Here is an 18015-nt window from a genome sequence, read left to right on the forward strand (position 1 = left end):
AGAAGATTTGGGGAAGAAGGGAAGTACTGGTGTCACGGCACCACGAGTGATACAAAGGATACAGGCAGAGCAAGTTCGAGTATGAAGGAAATGTGTGTGTGTGGTGGGAGGTTGCGGCAATGTGTATGGATGTTTGTGCGTTGGGGCGAGGACACAAACAAGCATGCATGCGAAGATTGAACGCGAACAACCAAGGTGTAGTTACTCGGCTCAAACAATAACAACCTTGGATAAAATGGCAGCGAGGTCCAAGTGAATTGGCAGGGAGGGGGTGGGAGAGCAAAAGGCGGGGAATTGATGGAGATGAGGAGACTCTCGGGAGAGGAGAGAAGAGGAGCAGCAGAGAGAAAGAGGAGGAGGAGGATGAGGAGAGCCGCGAGTAGTAGAGTAGGGCGAACCAGACGGGAGTCTTAGCGAAGCCCGGCAGAAGTCAAACAGGCGGAGCGGAGGCCAGCAGCAGCAGCAGCAGCAGCGAAACAAAGGGAAACGCTGGGGAGCCGCGGCGTACCTTTCTCAGTAGCCGATGAGACAGAGAGGAAGCAGACGTTGACGTTAACGTGGGCAGAGAGAAGAGCGCGGAAAAGAGAGGCTAGAGCTGTCTCGGTAAGCTAGGCAAGGTAGCTTGGAAGTTGAGAAGCTTAGGCTGGGATGCTGAAGAGGGGAAACACGGAGATGTCGGCTGTCTGCGGCGCGTGTGCGACAAGCAGATAATGCTGGGTGTTTGGATAAGGTAGGTAAAAAGGATACGATCGGCGTTACTACAAAGCTTTGTGGTACCGGTACTCGAGGCGGCGAGTCTGATGTATAGATGGAGATACTACGTGTATCGAGAGGGGAAATTTTGGCGGTCGAAAGATGTCGCGTGAGAGCCGGTCGGTAGGAGAGCTGGTATGTCGGCTGTTCAGCTTGAGGTGGTAGCGAGAAAGGTCTGATCTAACGGAGTGCCGCGGAGGATTGACGGAGAAGGGATGCTTTCGCATGCAACATTAATGCTTGATATGTCGTGTGTGTGTATAGGACCGGCGCGTGCCAATGGGGGAGACGATTTGGAGATGGAGCTGGTAACGTAGTTTGATGATGGCGGCCCTTTGCGTGAGGAGGAGGCGGGTAAGGTAGGTAGGTGGTAGGCTGTGAAGAAAGCGGAGGAGGAGCAATTGAGAAACGTGATGCGATGAGGAGGCAGAAAGCCGCGGTGGTAATGTGTAGAAGCAGGGAGGGAGTGTAGTGCGCCCGCGTGTCCAAAGTGTGAAGCTGAGTATGAGTCTGAGTCTGAGAGTGTGCGCGCGTGTGTGTCCGTATGCGTATGCGTGTGCGAGTGTGAGTGAGGTGCCTGGCGAGTGATGGAAGTGAAGTGTATTGTGTGAGAGGTGTGATGTGAGGTTACCCGTGAGTGAGGTAAGGTAAGGTGAGGTGAGGTGGTGGTGGTGAGGTGGTGGCCGGGTGGTGGTAATGGGTGGGAAAAGGTGGAGAGAGCGATGAGGAGAGAAAGAATTGGCTTCCGTTGAATGGGGGAAATCCAGGCAAGAATCTGGGGTCTGGGGTTGTCTCCTCTCTCTCCGCATTGGAGAAGCACCAAGGTAAGGTAGGTACGTAGGTGACTTGCTCCTGCTTCGTGCTGCTGCTGCTGCTGCTGCTAGGTTCCTTACTGCCACTGCCACTACCGCTGCCGCACTCGTAGCGTCTGTCACTCGCTCTTTCCCGTTGCTCTTACAGTACCTAGGCTATTACGTACCCAAGTATCTATCTACGTACCTGCGACTACCTTACCTTACCTTAGTTCCCAGGTATTCCACCCTCCCCGGCCAATGACAACGTAGCTTACCTCAGCCAAACCCCGCCTGCCCTTCCCAATCTCTCCAATCTCCAAAGGTACCTCCGTTCGGATATCCCTAGCTCTGAATCCCGGAGCCGGCAAAGAGGCCTTGCATCAGTAGCAAGTAGATGGGGAAAGGAATAGAAGGAAGAAACAAGATTGGCAAGGTACCTGTCTTCGAGTATGATGTTCTGCCTGGTTAGATCGAGAATTGGGAGGAGTCGCGGGATTCTTGGGCGACGGGATGATTTGGAGCAGCAGCAGCAGCATTGAGACTCTGAGATTCACCTCACTCTGGGTGGCCTTGAGCATCCGCAGTCAGGTATCCGTAGGCTCGATTGCGAAAAGGGACTTTGAGGTTGGCATGTGTGAAGTATCTTTTTGCGCAGAACTCACCCAACTAGAGACCTTCCTCGGATGACCCAGGCAAGTAGCGGCTGGGCCAAGCTTCAACCAAGGACTGCCCTGTTCAACCACCCTAAAAGATGGTTGCATGTGGTGGGGGAAGCAGGGCGGGGAGCTTCACAGCCAGTGCCAATGGGAGCTCGGCCATGAAATCATCCCTCGTCGGCAAGGGCCTTTGGAGGCCGATGATCCAGTCAAGCAATCCAGTCAAGCAGTTACGGATAACTTTAAGGCACTTCCGTCATCTGCTGTCGTGTGTGTTATATCTGCATCTGCACCGCGGATCCATCCATTGGCGAGGGCGAGATCCCAAGACGCAAACCAAAGCAAAAAACAAATGTCGGAATCTCGTCTCATCTCAACAAGCTTCTACTCTAATCTGCCTGTTATCGTTGTTGATGTTGGGCCACTACGGCTGTTTCTCTTCATTCCAGACCTTCACCAACTGATTGGCTCTTGTCTTCTCTGCGCCCCCTCATCGGTATACCTCTGCATCTGAGTATCTAGCCTACTATGTAAGCTAATTAGCACACAATTCAGCCGTGCCTTTCTCTGTGTCAACGTGTCTGTGCAAACTGCCCTGCCTTTTGCTGCACTGACGCCGGGAGGGGATCATGGGTACTTCTCCATTAGGCGTCGGAACACACACCGGGGAGACTGCTGGTCTCAAGATGCGCCAATGGTAGCTCCGCAATAGCGGCCAATCGTGACAGGGAGCCCTAGACGAGACGGCCACATTGCCAATGAACCACTCATTCGTCCTCTTTTTGAGGGAACCACACGACGCCGTCTATCCAAGGCCAAGTATTCGCAGTATACGTGCAGAAGTCAGGCGTGCTGCGTGCCAGGAGTGCCAGGGTAGTGAGAAGAGATGATCGATCTTGTCCATTTCGAAACCCCCCCGCGCTCTCGGCCCTGATCAGCTTTACATTCCCGCTGTTGTAGAATCGGGCGAGGCGAGACGGGGCAAAACTCGGTTTGCTGCTTCTGGGCCGGTGCGTTCCTGTGGCCTAGCTCAACCCAACCCCCAACCCCGGTTGCTGTGTGTCATGAGCTTGAAAGGAATCTGAATCTGAAGCTGGGACTCCAGGGCGACGGCCACCATCCCTGCACGATAGACCTTGGGGTTTGGGCAGCTACATACCCTCACCTCCCAGCAAAAGCCACCCAGCTCCATATCTCCAAATGTGGAGTCCGAGACGCGCACTGGAAAGGACGGGAGCTTGCCGGAGGAGAGGGGGGATTAGTAAAAACGCAAAATCTCCCGAACAACCTCCATAAACTGTAGAGGCAAAAATAGGTTCATATAATAACAAATCAGCCACAGGACTGTTACATGGTGTGTGACTTGGTGGTCTAATACCGTACCACGTAGGCTCATCTGCCCGTTGAGACTAGGTAGGTAGCGACGAGAGAAGCGGGCACAAGAGTCGCAGTCGGGTGTCTCGGTGCAACTGCAACGCAATAGCACCAAAGGTTAGAAAGGGGAGACAAGAACGGGACAGGGAAAAGATACATTGCCTCTGATGAATACCCCAAGAACGACAAGACATACCTGTGGCAGGCATGTCTGGCTGTGCTTCCGCCCATCAGTGAGTGTGTGCTCAGTCGATCCATCATGCTGAACCCTGTCAGACCATTCTGGCCCTTGGGCAGTGGAAGGGTATATCCGTCAGTTTCCTCGTGCTTCTCGTCGTTCTCGTGAAATATTGTTTCTCTTTTTTGAGGTACGCCCGGCAAGCATCCGGCCGATACTCCGCTGGCTCACTTGACCAGGCTTGAGCCACCCCCTCCTCTCTTTTCTTCGACCGGGTCTCTTTCTCTCGATTTCGAAGGCGGCCTTCTGGCTGGCGGGAAATTGCGTCGAATTTTCGGGGACCCATTCGTATTGGAGACCCTTTCATGAACGTGACATCCCATCTCCAAGCTACCTTGCAGTAGAGAAATTTCCCGACGGCTGCAGCTTGCAGTAGGCAAAGGGAGGTCGGTGGAGGGTTCCAGTTTTGTAGTGTGGTGAAATGGCGGGAGAGGGGAGAGGGTGGTGTGGGAGGAGGTGGGACTGGGCGAGTGCTCGCTCAGGATGAGAACCAAGCTCCAATTCCAAATGGGGGGCGCATCCACCTCAATGCGGAGGAGAGGCAGGCACGACAGGTAGGAGTCACCTCAGGCACCTTGATACCGTAAGGTACGGAGTACACTTGAGAGTCTCTTGACTTCCAGGTTTCTTGCCTTAGTAGGTTAAGGATACATTTGGTACCAATTCATGGAAGCTGTTGCAGCGGGCAAGTGCAGCGAACGCACCTGCTGTGATCTGAGTCTGAGGTGCCTGCCTTCCCCGTCAAACCTGCCCTGGAAGGTGCAAAGTGTGGGGTAAGCGCTGGTGACAAGGTCTGTGCTCTCTACTGCGTATGCCCCATGCTCCTGCCTCCATGTTCTCGTCAACCGCCCCACACCACAGTAGCCGGATTGTCCTTCCCCAGTTCAATGTTTCCCATCGCTCCCCCGTTTACCCTCAGCGACCACAGCTTCGACGAGAACGACCCTCCATCTCCAGATCGGCGGACTGGACTGGACAAAGATTTTGTCTTCAACCTTCGTGCTTCATGCAAATACGTACCTACCAAGGCTATTATATCCATGATCTGTACCGAGTATAACGCATAGTAATCCCGTATCCGTACTCGAAACTCTCCTCCTCGACGTCCCCTGCCCTGCTTCTCCTCGCCCACCCCACATCGCTCTGCAATCCCCCGGCATCCACGACCCCCAACCAAAGGTTCCTCAACGTCCGGCGGGGGAGGAGGAACCTCGGCGCCAATGTGTCAAAATCAGCTAAGCTCCATCTCCTTCTTGCGTCCCCCCCATTCCGAATTCGTGTCCACTCCGGCCGGGAGCACCCCCTTTGGCCTCCTTGGGACTCTATCGCGCCTGAAGCTGCTATCCAACTTGCCGGAGGATCAAGGTTTTCCAGCAAGAACTCTGCTAGGGTCTTGCATGAGCACTCCCCTGCCACCTACAGCCTATCTCAAGGTCTTCCCGTTCTAATCCGGGAAGCTACATGGCTAACCAAATCGATATTGGGATTCGACGCGCGGGACAGCGGACCACAGACTCGCGGACACGGAACAAAAGCCGACGTCTGAATAGGCTCGCTCGAAAGAAGCTTAGGGCAGGCAAAACTCCAGAGGTCACATCATGTATCTGAATCTCTCGCAACAATTACGGATATGAACATCGAGCTGTCCAAATGGCAGAGCGCAGTGATCAAAGGTTCAAGCTCGGGGCTCCCTGAGACCATGGTTCGTCTTGGCTGACCCGTTCGCTTGGACTCCCGAAATGTTTAAACACACCCGACCTGCCCGCAAGTGCCGGAAGACGCAACCCTCACAACTGGTCCCATCAGCGAAGCTTTGCGTGCTGGATGGACCCCTCCATGATGACTGTTCGAGATCCCGATAATCGGCGGGCGTTCCGTCGTGACATGGCCTTCTCCAACGCCAAGGCTGGTGCTTAGATTAGTCTGCAGTGGTGGTTCAACGATGTGTGGCACGTTATCAATGCTCACGGCATAGCCCAAGTTCGTGCTGATTCTCTGGAGAGATACCCGCGACGACGACCATAGTAGTGATAGCGGGTAGCGAGTGTAGGCTCTGCAGTCTTCATGGTTCATGAAGTTAGGGGGTCCATGAGCTATCTTGCTACTTGGTTGGATCAATGTGAAGTCTGACGTGAATCCTGTCACTCTTCGTCGAAGTATCAGCGCCGTAGTGACCTTTCGACCCTATCATTTTACCCCGTGAAGATAAACCGCGAGAGATTATCAGGCACCCTTCATTGGTTCCAACAGCGGATATAAGACTTAGTGGCCCATAGGCCTCTCTCGGTATAGACTTCAAGCCCAGATCGTCATCGTATGCCAAAGGCCAAGGGCCTCTCATGCGTTTTCTTTGCAGTTTTGAAGAGAAGGTTAGAGGCAACAGAGAACATTCCTCATGATTTATATTATATATCAGAATCGTGTCTCGTATTGGAAACCTACCTAGGCCTTGCGTGTTTCCCTTTAGCCAAATAGCCTTGCAGCTTATCGTCGGCGATGGGGAGTACTCTGATGTAATTCACAGTAGCCAGGCGCAGTAGGCATCGTTGAGCCCCAGGGAGCAGTAGATATACCCCAGTCAGCACCAGCTCCGGATCAGTTGCGGTCAGCGGTATTCCTTATCATCTGAGAAACACCTTCACGGTTCTATTGGGGTAGTGGTCCTCTGTGGCGATAGAATCCAAGAGGACCTTATAACTCAGATGAGTATCAACACGGAGCTGGAAGTCTATAGGGCGTTTATTTATCCATCAAGTGTCCACAAAGACTATCTCGAACTCGAAAAACAGTATGCGCGAGTCGACCGAAAGCATGGCCGACGTCGTCTAAATATATGCCAACGTACCTTTGCAAGTTCTGGCTCGTCAAGTAGTCTTTCGTAGCCTCTTCATGACTGGCTGGCAGTCTTAGTCCCCGGCTCGCTACTAGCACCTCAATTACCGGTCATCAAGGGGCCAGAGTTCTACAATGGCTGAACCTAGTCGGTAGAAAGTGGCATGAAGGTGTGTGTGTGACTTGAGCCGCAACTTGTGTCGATCTTGGTACTAATACAAGAATAGCTGCCTTGTTGAATCAGGCCATGTAGATTATATGTGGAACTGATCTGTCATAGACATGTGCCTGGTGATTTTTTGCGACGCATCCTGCCGAGATGAAAGGAAATAGGTGCTGGAAAAATCGAGTATTGGTGTTATGCCCCTGACAAGCTAGCGGCATGTGTAAACCTCTCGAGGCCATATCCAGGCCACCGAAGCTAGCAAGAACAATATCCATAAATGGATCAGCTTGAACCAAGTTAAATCATATGAGATTCAACGCTCCGCGAAGTTATTTGGTTGCCTCATAGTCTCAAAGCTCGAGATGGCCAGCTCAGAGACACTGGACGAGGGAGAACCCCTTTTTCCAGATCCAAGCCTTTGATAGCATCGATTTCACCCACAATGACAGCAGGTCTCCGCAACACCTTACTAAGGTACCTTAAAGTGGCTCATGAAGCCATGCTTATCAAGGTCTCCTCCCAGCTGCAGTCTACGAGGAAAGTAGGAAGGAGGCAGGTGGAAGATGCTTTCCCTGTAAAGACTTGCAGCCCTACCCGTACCTTCCCACCTACCACCTGCCTCCTTCCCGCCTTCCTTAAGAGGCTACTCATATCCCATCAACTTCATTCCCGTCACCAGCACTCATCCGGATTGGCCAGGTGGTTTACACTCTGACGCAGAGAAGATAAAACAAATACTCCAATGAAGCCGTGCTGGCCTGAGGGGCGCGCTGTTCGAATCTGGGCAGGGGCGTGGATTATAGGGTCAGTATTCCCCCTCCCATTCCTTTCTTTTTTTTTTCTCTTTCTTTCAAAGGTTCATTTGGATGTCTTCTTTATGATCTCATCCCCAGTAGAGAATCTCTTTGGTGTCCTTTTCGATTGTATCCCATTCTTTTTTGTTTATCCCAGTCCAGATATGCCTACCCATTTCTTCCTTCATGCTCATTCCTCGTAGGAAACCACTTGCCCATGGCTCAGAGACCCCGTGTCGCAATCCGTCAAACAGTCCCCGTCCCTCATCCAACGCCTTCAACATCTCCAACACCCCTCACGCCTTACTCTCCTCCAGCAGCTCCTTTGGCCACCGCACCTCAAACCCGCTCACCGTCTTCTGAATCTCCAAATCGCCCGGGTCCCCATCAAACAGCGGCTTCTCCATCTTCTTCTCAAACACCTGCTCGACAAGCAATCCCCTCTCCCTCACGACATCGAAAAAGGCCAGATCCTTGTGCCTCAGCCACGGCCGGTACGACGTGAAGAACACATACGCCACGCTGCCTTCTTTCCTCGCCAGCGCCTCCCAGATCGTGTCGGCAAGCTTCCCGTGCTCAGAGTGCCGGAACAGCAGATCCGCCAACACCAGCACGTCAAACTTCTTTTCTTCCTTCTTCTCTTCCCCCTCGGCTGAAGAAGAAGAAGAAGAAGAAGCAATCTCCGCCAACAAAGGCTTCACGTCCGCGCCCCAAACATACCCCTTGGGCACCACAACCCCCTCCAGATCCCCCGCCTCGTCCACGTTCTTCTGCATCGTCATGACGATATCCGCGTCCGGGAAATCCGAAACGACGACGCGCTTCGCGCCCAAGATACCGGCCGTCAAACTCGGCAACCCAGCTCCCGCGCCGAGCTCCAGCACCGTCTTGCCCTTTACGCGCGACGGGTCCGCCTCAAAGTAGTCCGAGACGACGCGGCTTCCGTTCCAGAGGTGGTGCGCTTCGGTGGGCGAGTAGCCGACGAGGTGGAGGGTCAGGACGCGGCCCGAGGCGAGGGTGTGGGTTTGGGAGGTGGGTGGCGGGGTGGGCGGGTAGTAGTCCTCCGGGTCGGCGAAGAGGTCGCCCGTGTCGCCGTCGGCGACGTCGCTTACTGGGCTCATTGTGATGAGTGTGTTGTATTGTTGTTTGCGAAGTGTGTTGTTGGTGGTGGGTGTATACCCAGAGCAGCGACTGAGGGGTTGGATTATGATACCCTGGGTGAAGAGGGGCAAATCTGAGTGAGATGCCCTGAGATGAGTTGGCTAAGTTATCTCGCTGTGAAATGTGATGAGCCTCTCTGTTTGAGAATACTTTCACTTGCTGAGTCTAGCTAGAGCGTCAGTTAGGGTCGGGCAAAAGTGTAGGTGAGATCAACTTACTTGGATGAATGCGGGGTGTAGAGGGGTCAATCGCAAACGAGTCGCAATTTTTGACGTCTATTTTTTTTTTTCCTTCTTTTCTTGCGACGAAGTAGAAGTGGGTACAGTGTGAGACTGTCATCGGTTTCTCACCAAAGGGATACAATATTGGTGGACACAAACACAGTGTGAAGTAGGCGCTGGCACTTTATCTCCCAAGTCTACCTGGAGTACTCTGAGTGAGGTAGGAGATCGTCTGAATTGCAGAGTCGGAGGACACTCGGTAGGTAGAGCATTCCGAGAGTATAGGCTGTCAGATCTTTGCTTCTCTGATATCGACAGATGAGTCTCACGAGGACATGGTCGAATCTTTTGAATTGCGCCTTCAGATTTTGATACGCCACCACCCTTTTCACTGATATCAGTTTGTCCGAGAAAAATCCTCTATGAACTATACCACTCTCCAACCTAGTAAGCAACGAACCTATCAGCCACGAAAGGACACAAGCCGCTCAAACGCTTTGGCACACTCTTCTGGCGTTCATGGAATCGGGCAGTCTTGTCAGATGCGTGGACTTAAGAAGGTTCGGTCTGGAGGGCGGGGGGTTCAGACGAAGAGCTCCTGCTCCTTCCTCTAACATGAGCCCGTCTTGCTGTCTTATAAAATGGTTCACTCCAGCGGTATCTAGAGACTCTCGGGCAGAGGCAATGGGCCGGGGCATGAGCTCTCCGATGAAGCATCTCTGCTGGCTCTCTTGGCACCAAAGGCCTTTGAGGCTTGGCCTTTATACCTACTAGTTTGATAAAAGGAGCCTAGATAATCCTAACAAATCACAGGCCATGTCTTAATCAGAGGAGTCTGATCTTTCCAATATAGATATCCTAATATAAACGGTCTTCCTGTTAGAGAAATAGGCGGAGGCGCATAAACGCTATAAGCAAGACTTTTTACTTGTAATTTATACTCTTTACAATTTCAGCAATCTATTATTCACTGGCTATGTCTCAGTCAATTGCACCTGTTTTAGGTGTGTGCGATCCAGCATGTACACATGCCTTGGATTTCGGACGGACCACGACACTAAGCAGGTCCGCCTTCCTTTGAAAAACACTACATCCGTCCAAAAGACTCGTATTAATGTAAAGGACATACATTTGTCCAAGATTTTCGGGCCTAAAAACTTCTATATTTACGTCAAGGAAGTCGAGCACGGGCATACTAAAGACTTGATTCCCTATCACGAACATCACATACTCTCAAGGGATTCACATTTACTATACTAAAACAACTCCCGTCCACGACCCAGCAACTCGCACGTATTAATCATGTACCACTTAAACAAGCGAGGCGAACGTAGCAAGCTAACAGATATAGCCCTGGAGACATCGTCTCTCTCTCTCTCTCTATTTATTGTAGCCTAGTGACCCGCACGTGTTCGTTACACATTGTTCAAACGAGCGAGACGAGCATGACTGGCCAGCGACCTTATGCATACCGGCTCGTCTTCACCTACTATCCCCTCTGGTAAATCATCGCCTCTCACCTGAAGCCCAACCCGACCATGACCGCGGAGCCACCTCCCAAAAACTATCACGAAGAACAACGATTGGGCGCGTTCGTCCTGATAACTACACACGAACGGTTTCATATACTACCTCAATGATCTACCCAGGACTGAGATCCAGGGAATGATAACATCCTCCCCCTTTACACTCACATTTCCCAGGCACCTCACCCAAACCTCTGCTTCGCCAGCTCCCTCAACCCCTTCATTACCCCCTCCTCCCGCTCCCGATACTCCCGAACCCTCTCCTCCCGCTCAGCAGCCCTCGCCCGCGCAATCTCCTCCCTCCTAACCTCCCTCTCCGTCTTCTTCCTCTCCTCCCTCGCCTTCATCGCCTTCAACTCGGCAAAACTATCCCCGCCCCCCATGAGCTCCTGCTCGCCCACCTCCGCCACCCCAGCATCCCCACCTAACCCCTTTTCGCGAAACTCCTTCATCTTCTCGTTGACGGCCGCCCTCTTCTCGAGCTGCCTCTCCCGCGTGCCGGCCTCCGCGCGGGGCGCCACGTCGTCCAGCCTCTCCCGTTGAAGCTTCCTGTCCTCCTTGCGCGCCAGCCGGAGGTCCGACGCCAGCGCCGAGCGGTCGCGCGCCGCTTCCTCGGCGAGGGTCTCGCGCTGCAGGGAGAGGTCCGCCATGTTGGGGATCCCGGGCCCAGAACGCTGGCCAGTGCCTCGCGAGGTGGGCGGTAACCTCGGTCCGAGATCATCGTCGTCGTCGTCGTCGTCGTCGTTGTCATCCTCGTCTTTGCGATCTTCATCATCCTCATCATCAGTCCTCTCCCTGTCGTACTCTCTCTCCTCACTCCTCTCAACCACCTCCTCATGCCCCCTACCATCAGGACCCCGCGAAGGAAGCCCATCAATCCCAACCTCAAGAGCCCTCTCCTTGGCAGAGACGAACATCTCGGGATCATACCACCCCTGCGACAGCTCCCCGCGGTTCCATTTCCCCACGAAACTCTTCCACCGGCCCCTCACCTCCCTCTCGTCCATCTCTCGAATGTCCTTTTGCTTCTGCAGGTCGAGGTAATACGCCAACAGCGGCCGAAAAACCTCAATCTCCGACTTGCCCAGCTGACGCGCCTCGTACGGTAACGACAGCACCGCAGCCTTCTTCTCTTTCGAAGCAGTGCTGCCGGCGGCGGCGTTACGAGGACCATCACGGTGCCGACGATGATGGTGATGACGTCGATGTCTGTGTCTCGAATCCCGATCTTCCGGGTCGTCGCGGTCGCGGCCGCCCCCACCGTCTCCGCGGGTAGATCTCGCCCTCCGCTCCCGACGCGAACCGCCCTCGCCGACGGGCGACCTCCGCCTCACTTCATCCCGGTGCCGCCTCGGCGACCTCGACCTCGACCGGGAGCGGGTTCGTCCGTATCTTCGCTCCTCACCCCTGCGCTCGCCCGAGCGATCCTCGTCTCCGACCATAGTTCAGAAAACGAATGGACGTTCAAACGAGTGAGTCTACGCTTCCGAGCAAGGATGCGCCAAGTTGGGATGAGATTAGGATGAAAAGATCCACGATAAGGCACCCTCGTTAAAACACACAAAAGACCCCTCCTTGCCTGATTGCGACACGTCCTTCTCGGGAAAACCCTCGGAAAACAAGCTTTTCTTCTCACTCTCTTGGGGTTGGTTCCCAAAAATGTGTCAAGCAAAGTCGCACGTCAGATATCTTTCGACAAGGATGGCGACTCCTCTCCAAGAGCAGAAGTTGAGAAAGTGATGGGTGTGTGGGGTAAGGATCTCTGGTTCAACGTCGAATCGTGGCCGTCTCTTTGTTTGACCACAGTTTCAGGCGTCGAGAATCTGCCGCGACGGTGAAGCCGATCAGCCGAATTGGCCTGCGCACCCAAAGGAAGGGGGGTGGCAATATTCGGAGGATGCCGAGTGAGGCTGGTTGTCCAAGGGGAATTTTGCAATGGCAGGTATTGCACGCGTGTGGTTCGAACCACACGAGAGATGAGAGGTTGTGATTGCGCTGGATATCAATGTAGGGTAAGGTAGGTGAAAGGTTGGTCGTTTGCGGCGATGTTGTTGTACGAGAAGCCAAACGTCCGTGCCTCCTGACGGTCAGAAAAAAAAGTTGGAGACTCCCCTGGTCCCGCGGCGTGGCTGCCCTGGGGACCGGAGCAGTGGGAACCCCAACTTCGGCGCCGGAAGGCTGCACACGCCGTGCCGACTTTCCCCTCTCCTGCCTACGACAACTCCGAAAATAATGTTAGAATTACGGCATTGAGTCCGGGCTTTATCAACCGTAGCCGTTGATTTCCAGCTGTCTCAGCCTAAGGTAGATATTTCCCAGCTCATCCTTGGCTGTACTGTGCAAGGTACTCAAGGGAAGGGTTGAATAGTTTCTGTTTCGATTTTAATCACCGGATCGTCAAACGTTCTATGAACGAGTACTTATTCTATCAGTACTATGATGCGGCCAGTAAAGGGTATCGCTCCAAACACCGCATATGCAAGTCGAAAACGGCTGGACAATGCCGACCTTCCAAATGACTCCTTCGTATCCATTGTCGAGGGTAAAACATCCCGCAAAACCTAATCCTTTGCGGACCCCAGCTCGACACACCCGAACACCCCTCATCCTGACTCGGGGATGGGTGAATTATTGTGTATCGAGCAGCCGAGGCACTGACAATCGTCGCCGCATGGACATGACGACGTCTCGCCAGCGCACCCGTCACCGTTAAACGGGTATGTCACGAAGAAGAAGTCATTCGCGGATAGAGCCTGCTCTTCACTCAACACTGAGGCTCCATCGGAAGGTGTTTGCGGCCCAGCAGGAGAACCGCCGTTTTCGCCATTCGTGTGTACATCCATTCCGCGGGCGCCAGTCCCGTTGGTCGTTGCCGTCTCCGAGTGCCCATTCGTGCCGTTTGTGCCGTTCGTACCATTCGTCATTCCATAAGAGTCGTCCAGCATACTGGTGTATGCAGATCGCACGTAGTCTTGCGTCGCATCGTTGTAAGGGTGAGCCGCGCAGCCCACACACTGGCAGCCGTCGCCACAGCTACACATGTGTGATGTTGATTCGGGCATCATCGGGGTTGTACCATCTGGGGTAAAAAGCGAGTTCGGCATGCCGTACGCGGCCGGCTGCGGGATTGGTTGACCATACTGCTGCGCCTCCATCTGCTGCTTCCACTGTGCAGGCTGTAGCGGTGACATCCAAGATCCGTATTGAGGCGGGTATGTGAAAATTGTTGGTTGGAAGTATGAGTTGAACATTCCCTGGGGCATGGCGGTAGGTGTCTGGAAAGGCGACATGGCTATGGCGCTCGATGGCGACATATGACCATTCGACATATGATGTACGTTTGTGTCTATCGCAGGCGCTTTGCTAGAGCAACAACCGCCCTTCTTAGGCTTTGGTTGCGTCTTGGGGCTCGAGCTGACACTAGAAGGCTGTGTAGAGCTCCCCTCGGCTTTGCTCGGCCCTGAGCAACATGAGCCACCCGTGCTGGTGCTCGTCAGCGATGGCGGAGGGGCAGGCTTCGGCGTCCCATTTGTCTTTCCTGAGCAGCAAGATCCCCCATTCGACGCCGTCATCGGAGTGGGCGTTGTCGTAGTCTGTGAGGTGTTGACGGTTGATGATACGGTATTTGGCTGAGATATCGACATAGCGGCTCCCGGAGGAAACATGGGCGCAGGCATCTGTTGTGGGAACATTGGATACATGATGGGTTGGTGGAAACCGCCGTTAACACCGCCCATCATAGTCATACCGCCGTACTCCATCCCATTTCTCGGTGTGGGCATGCTTGGCATGCCACCATTGGCGTGTGGCATGTGATTCGCTTGGGCCATGTCGTATGGCGGCAATATGTTGATATTGGTGGCATCCATCCTCTCGAGATTCACGGGGTCGAACGACTGCTTGCGACTAGCCGCCTTGGGGGCTGATTTTTGTATGCGAAAGGAGGCGGCGGATGCCTTTGTCGGGGACATTGGTGGGACATCGCTCGCCGGCGATTCCGCCTTGACGACACTGGGTGATTCTGCGGGGGTTCCGGCGTTGCTGGAGCCGCAGCCACATTTCTGCTTTCTCGGGATGGCGGCCGTCACACTACCACAGCCGCATCCGCGGGAGGGCGGGTGAGGACATGTGCTCAAAGGTCTGCCGGGCTTTCGAACGGGGACCATCAAGCGTTCATTCGCATGGGTGCATTTGGTGGAGCGATGACCACGGATGCATGGCTCGCTGGAGGGTGGAGGGTGAAATGGTCAGCTCAGGGTCAAGCGGAAAGCGGGATGCGGGATTCCATCGATGCACAGAGAAATCGCAAGTCGTGGTCGTGGTACAGCGAAGGTAAACACGACGAGGAAAAAGCGAAATGAGGGAGGACAAGGCCGGAAGGAATAGGACGTTGCGACTTACCAAGCCATCTTCTGGCCGTTGATGAGCGGCATGGTGGGCTGTGGTGGGGTGGGCTCTCAAGGTTGCTGTGATACGTGAGAGCGGGAAGAAGTTTTGGCAATCTTTCAAGTTGCGGTAGAGTCTACAGGCTTGTCGAAAAAGGGTAATTGCAAAAAGTAAAAGCTGCGATGAATGTCGCTCGCTCAGGCTTCGGCTCCAATAGACCTCGGACGGTGGGAGTGAGCGGCGGCGTGGAACATGAAGGCGGGAGCCAGCTCTCAAGGTGCGGCGGCGGCGTTCGTCGAGTTTGGGTTCTGGTCGTTCGTATGGTTCGCGGTCGCTGCTGGTCGGTCTCTCTGGTGGGCTTGTTTGCGACTCAGGCAAGCAAGCTGTGTATTCGGCAACGTTGGGTGAAATCGGCTCAGCGGGCCAGAAAGGCCATGTGATGGTTGAGGGGGCGCCGGCGGTAAGATGAGTCGTCGGGGCTTCCAGCGCAAAGCAATTCGGTAACGATGTCGAAGTGAGGAATGCGGGATTGAAAGGGCTGGGGATTGGCGAGAGAAACGAGCGGCGTTTCGAGCGTGAAGAGGTTTAAAGCTGCGCGCAAAGGGGGCCCGGGGGGGTTGGTAAGGAAGGGCAGGTTTCTGGGTATTGAATGAAATGGAAAGCAAAAAGCAGACTGGACTCTGAGAGAAGCACCGGGTCGGCAAAGCAGTGGAATCGTTGCTACCTTTTACCTTAGCTGTCCTGGCACCCAAGGTTAGGTATCCGTAGTGTAGTGCGAGGTGGAGGGATGAGGTGGTGGTCAGGGAAGACAAAGTCACAAAGGCGGGTTAGCAGCGAGGGCAGAAACAGCGACGGTCCATGGGAACAGGAAACAGCCCAGTGGACCGTTTGAGGTGAGAAAGGACGTCGGCGTCGGGGGGAGACGGGGTCTGGCCTGTACGGATAGTCCCCTGTTGACTGAGGAAGGAACAACACCAGCAGCACCTGCTTGAGTCGAGTTAAGGTACCTTTAGGCAGGTACTTGAAGAGCAGTCAAGGCAGGTCCCTTCTTTCCTCTCTCTCTCTCTCTTACTTACTCACTCCTTCCCCCGATCCGAATTCAGCAAGAGTCACAACCATTGAACCACCTCATACAGGTAGGTAGGCACTTGCCTCCTCTCGGGTAGCCTTGGGTCCCTGACCAGCACTAGCGGCCCCTATGCTCGATGTCCTACCTGTGAAGGTGAGTTCCAGTTCCGAGCCCCCAGCCAGCAGCCCGCAGCGGCAAGAGGGGACGCCCAAGAGAAGCACGAGCAGTGGACGGCGGCGGTGGGCGTGGGCAGTGGATGGGGACGCGGCGGGCGGGAGGGGGGTGAGCGAGCCAGGTGAGGGACGGCATCCCGGTAGCGCATCGAAACAGCCCCACGTGCGGGGGTTTATTACATGCCTCGCTCGCCTTCCGCCGCCGCCTGGTTCACATTCTGCCTTGCTCGGATACTCGACACATGGATTACAAAGACCATTCATTGAGGGCACAGATACCTAGAACTGAATGCTCAGTGCCTACGCGTAGGTCGTGAAGAGCATGCTTACATCAGTACATGTAATGAAAGCCCAGGCGGGAAGAGTAGTCCTGTCTGCAGCTCTTATCACAGACGGCATGCCATGTCTGTCCGTACACTAGAACCGCTGGACAGGTACATACACAGATACCCTTTCCGGCTATGCCACCTCAACCTCGTCTTACAACCGGAGCCCAGTCATGCCCATGGTATTTCACTGCCTACTTCAATACCTCCTCAGAATTGAACATGAGATGACTGTAGGTCGATGGTCCTGACTATCCATCTCTCTTCCTCACTCTGTTCGGAGCAAGTTTGTTTTTTTTTTTTTTTTTTAACGGCAAACTTTCTAACCAACTCTAAGGCACGTTATTCAATACAATAGCAGGGCCAACCCAGTGATTTCTGCGTCTGCTTAGAATGGTAAGCCGGGGCGCGCGGTTGGGACTTTACCTCAAGCCCGTAATCTACCGGCTGGAGGCGGCGCGCTTCCCACGTTGACATGGCGTTCGCCGCAGAAGCGCCCCGAGCGTCCATCTCCCTCACAGTAAAGCTGCTAGATATAATGCCTACCAGCATAAGACATGTCGCATCGCATCGGAAAAAGGGAGAAGAAAGAAAGACGTGAGAGAGATGTGGCTGACTAGCAAGACAAAAGCTCCCGGCTATGAGAATAAAGCCGCGTGCTCTCTCTCTCTCTCTTCTTCTACCGGGATACGCTGCCCAACTCGATAAGAAGCTAACTCTGGATCGCCGTTTAGTACCGAGTTCCCCGTTTCCCTTTACTCTCCGTACCTAGTCTCTCTCTTCTACACAGTACATGAGAAGTGTGACGGTACGCAGTCCAGGCATTCTCGGCCACATTTCTTCTTCATGCCATTCTTGCATCTTGACATGTCGTCGTATCCTCATATCGACCGAAAGCTCCATCATCATGGGAACTATAAGGTACAACAATCAAGGGTCCAGACTCTGAGATCCTGTGCGACCACACGCGCGCTCACGCTCACATTCACCCTTACTCACACATTACGGCTGACCGTCTGACTGGGCTCCTCCTCACACTCCCGCGAGTCGGTGCCGAGTCCGCGGTCTGCCCAGACTCGGGCTCCCCTCCAGGCCGGGAATCAGGTCACCTATCAAATGTCGGAACTTCTATTGCCTACTATGTAAAGTACTTTGGACATCGATACTTTGTACGACTTGATCCGATTCAATGTCCTGTCACGGGGTTTCACGGTTCATTGAGGTAGTCCGCTATCCTCCCGTGTTAGTCGTCCACACACACACACACACACACCCCAAAGACAAACCCGCACGGATATCGCGCCACGGATTTCCCAAAAGCTCAGAGCATTCCGAAGGCACCCATAAAAGAATGCGTATCCCCACGGCCAGGCGCTCTAGATCAGGAAATTCGAGCGCGGGGACCAAAAAAAAAAAAACTTGTGAACGAAAACGCGAGAGAGACCGTAGTCACCGTAAGGAGGGTGGGAGCGAGCAAGTAAGAAAAAAACACCGACTACATACTCCACCGTCAGAGGCTCGAGAGGCAAGGGAAGTGAGCAAGTTT

The 18015-nt window shown here is 53.9% G+C and overlaps 3 protein-coding genes across 3 annotated transcripts; all 3 read right to left on the bottom strand.

Annotated features, from left to right (window-relative positions):
- Window positions 1-7903: 7903 nt before the first annotated feature.
- Window positions 7904-8728, bottom strand: EFM7 (Protein N-terminal and lysine N-methyltransferase efm7; the record flags this gene model as incomplete). The annotated part of the gene is made up of 1 exon (XM_065757385.1): window positions 7904-8728. One exon carries the CDS (start codon window positions 8726-8728, stop codon window positions 7904-7906), a length of 825 nt encoding a protein of 274 aa, XP_065614154.1.
- Window positions 8729-10697: 1969 nt separating this feature from the next.
- N0V96_005381 (uncharacterized protein) lies at window positions 10698-11957 on the bottom strand (the record flags this gene model as incomplete). The annotated part of the gene is made up of 1 exon (XM_053189411.2): window positions 10698-11957. The coding sequence occupies one exon, from the start codon at window positions 11955-11957 to the stop codon at window positions 10698-10700; it is 1260 nt and encodes a 419-aa protein (XP_053053399.2).
- Window positions 11958-13935: 1978 nt separating this feature from the next.
- Window positions 13936-14948, bottom strand: N0V96_005382 (uncharacterized protein; the record flags this gene model as incomplete). The annotated part of the gene is made up of 3 exons (XM_065757386.1): window positions 13936-14164; window positions 14215-14604; window positions 14917-14948. The coding sequence occupies 3 exons, from the start codon at window positions 14946-14948 to the stop codon at window positions 13936-13938; spliced, it is 651 nt and encodes a 216-aa protein (XP_065614155.1).
- Between the last annotated feature and the right edge of the window lie 3067 nt (window positions 14949-18015).

The sequence above is a fragment of the Colletotrichum fioriniae genome (genome assembly GCF_027942845.1).
Source record: "Colletotrichum fioriniae strain IMI 355084 chromosome Unknown scaffold_5, whole genome shotgun sequence".
In the NCBI taxonomy this organism is placed as follows: domain Eukaryota; kingdom Fungi; phylum Ascomycota; class Sordariomycetes; order Glomerellales; family Glomerellaceae; genus Colletotrichum; species Colletotrichum fioriniae.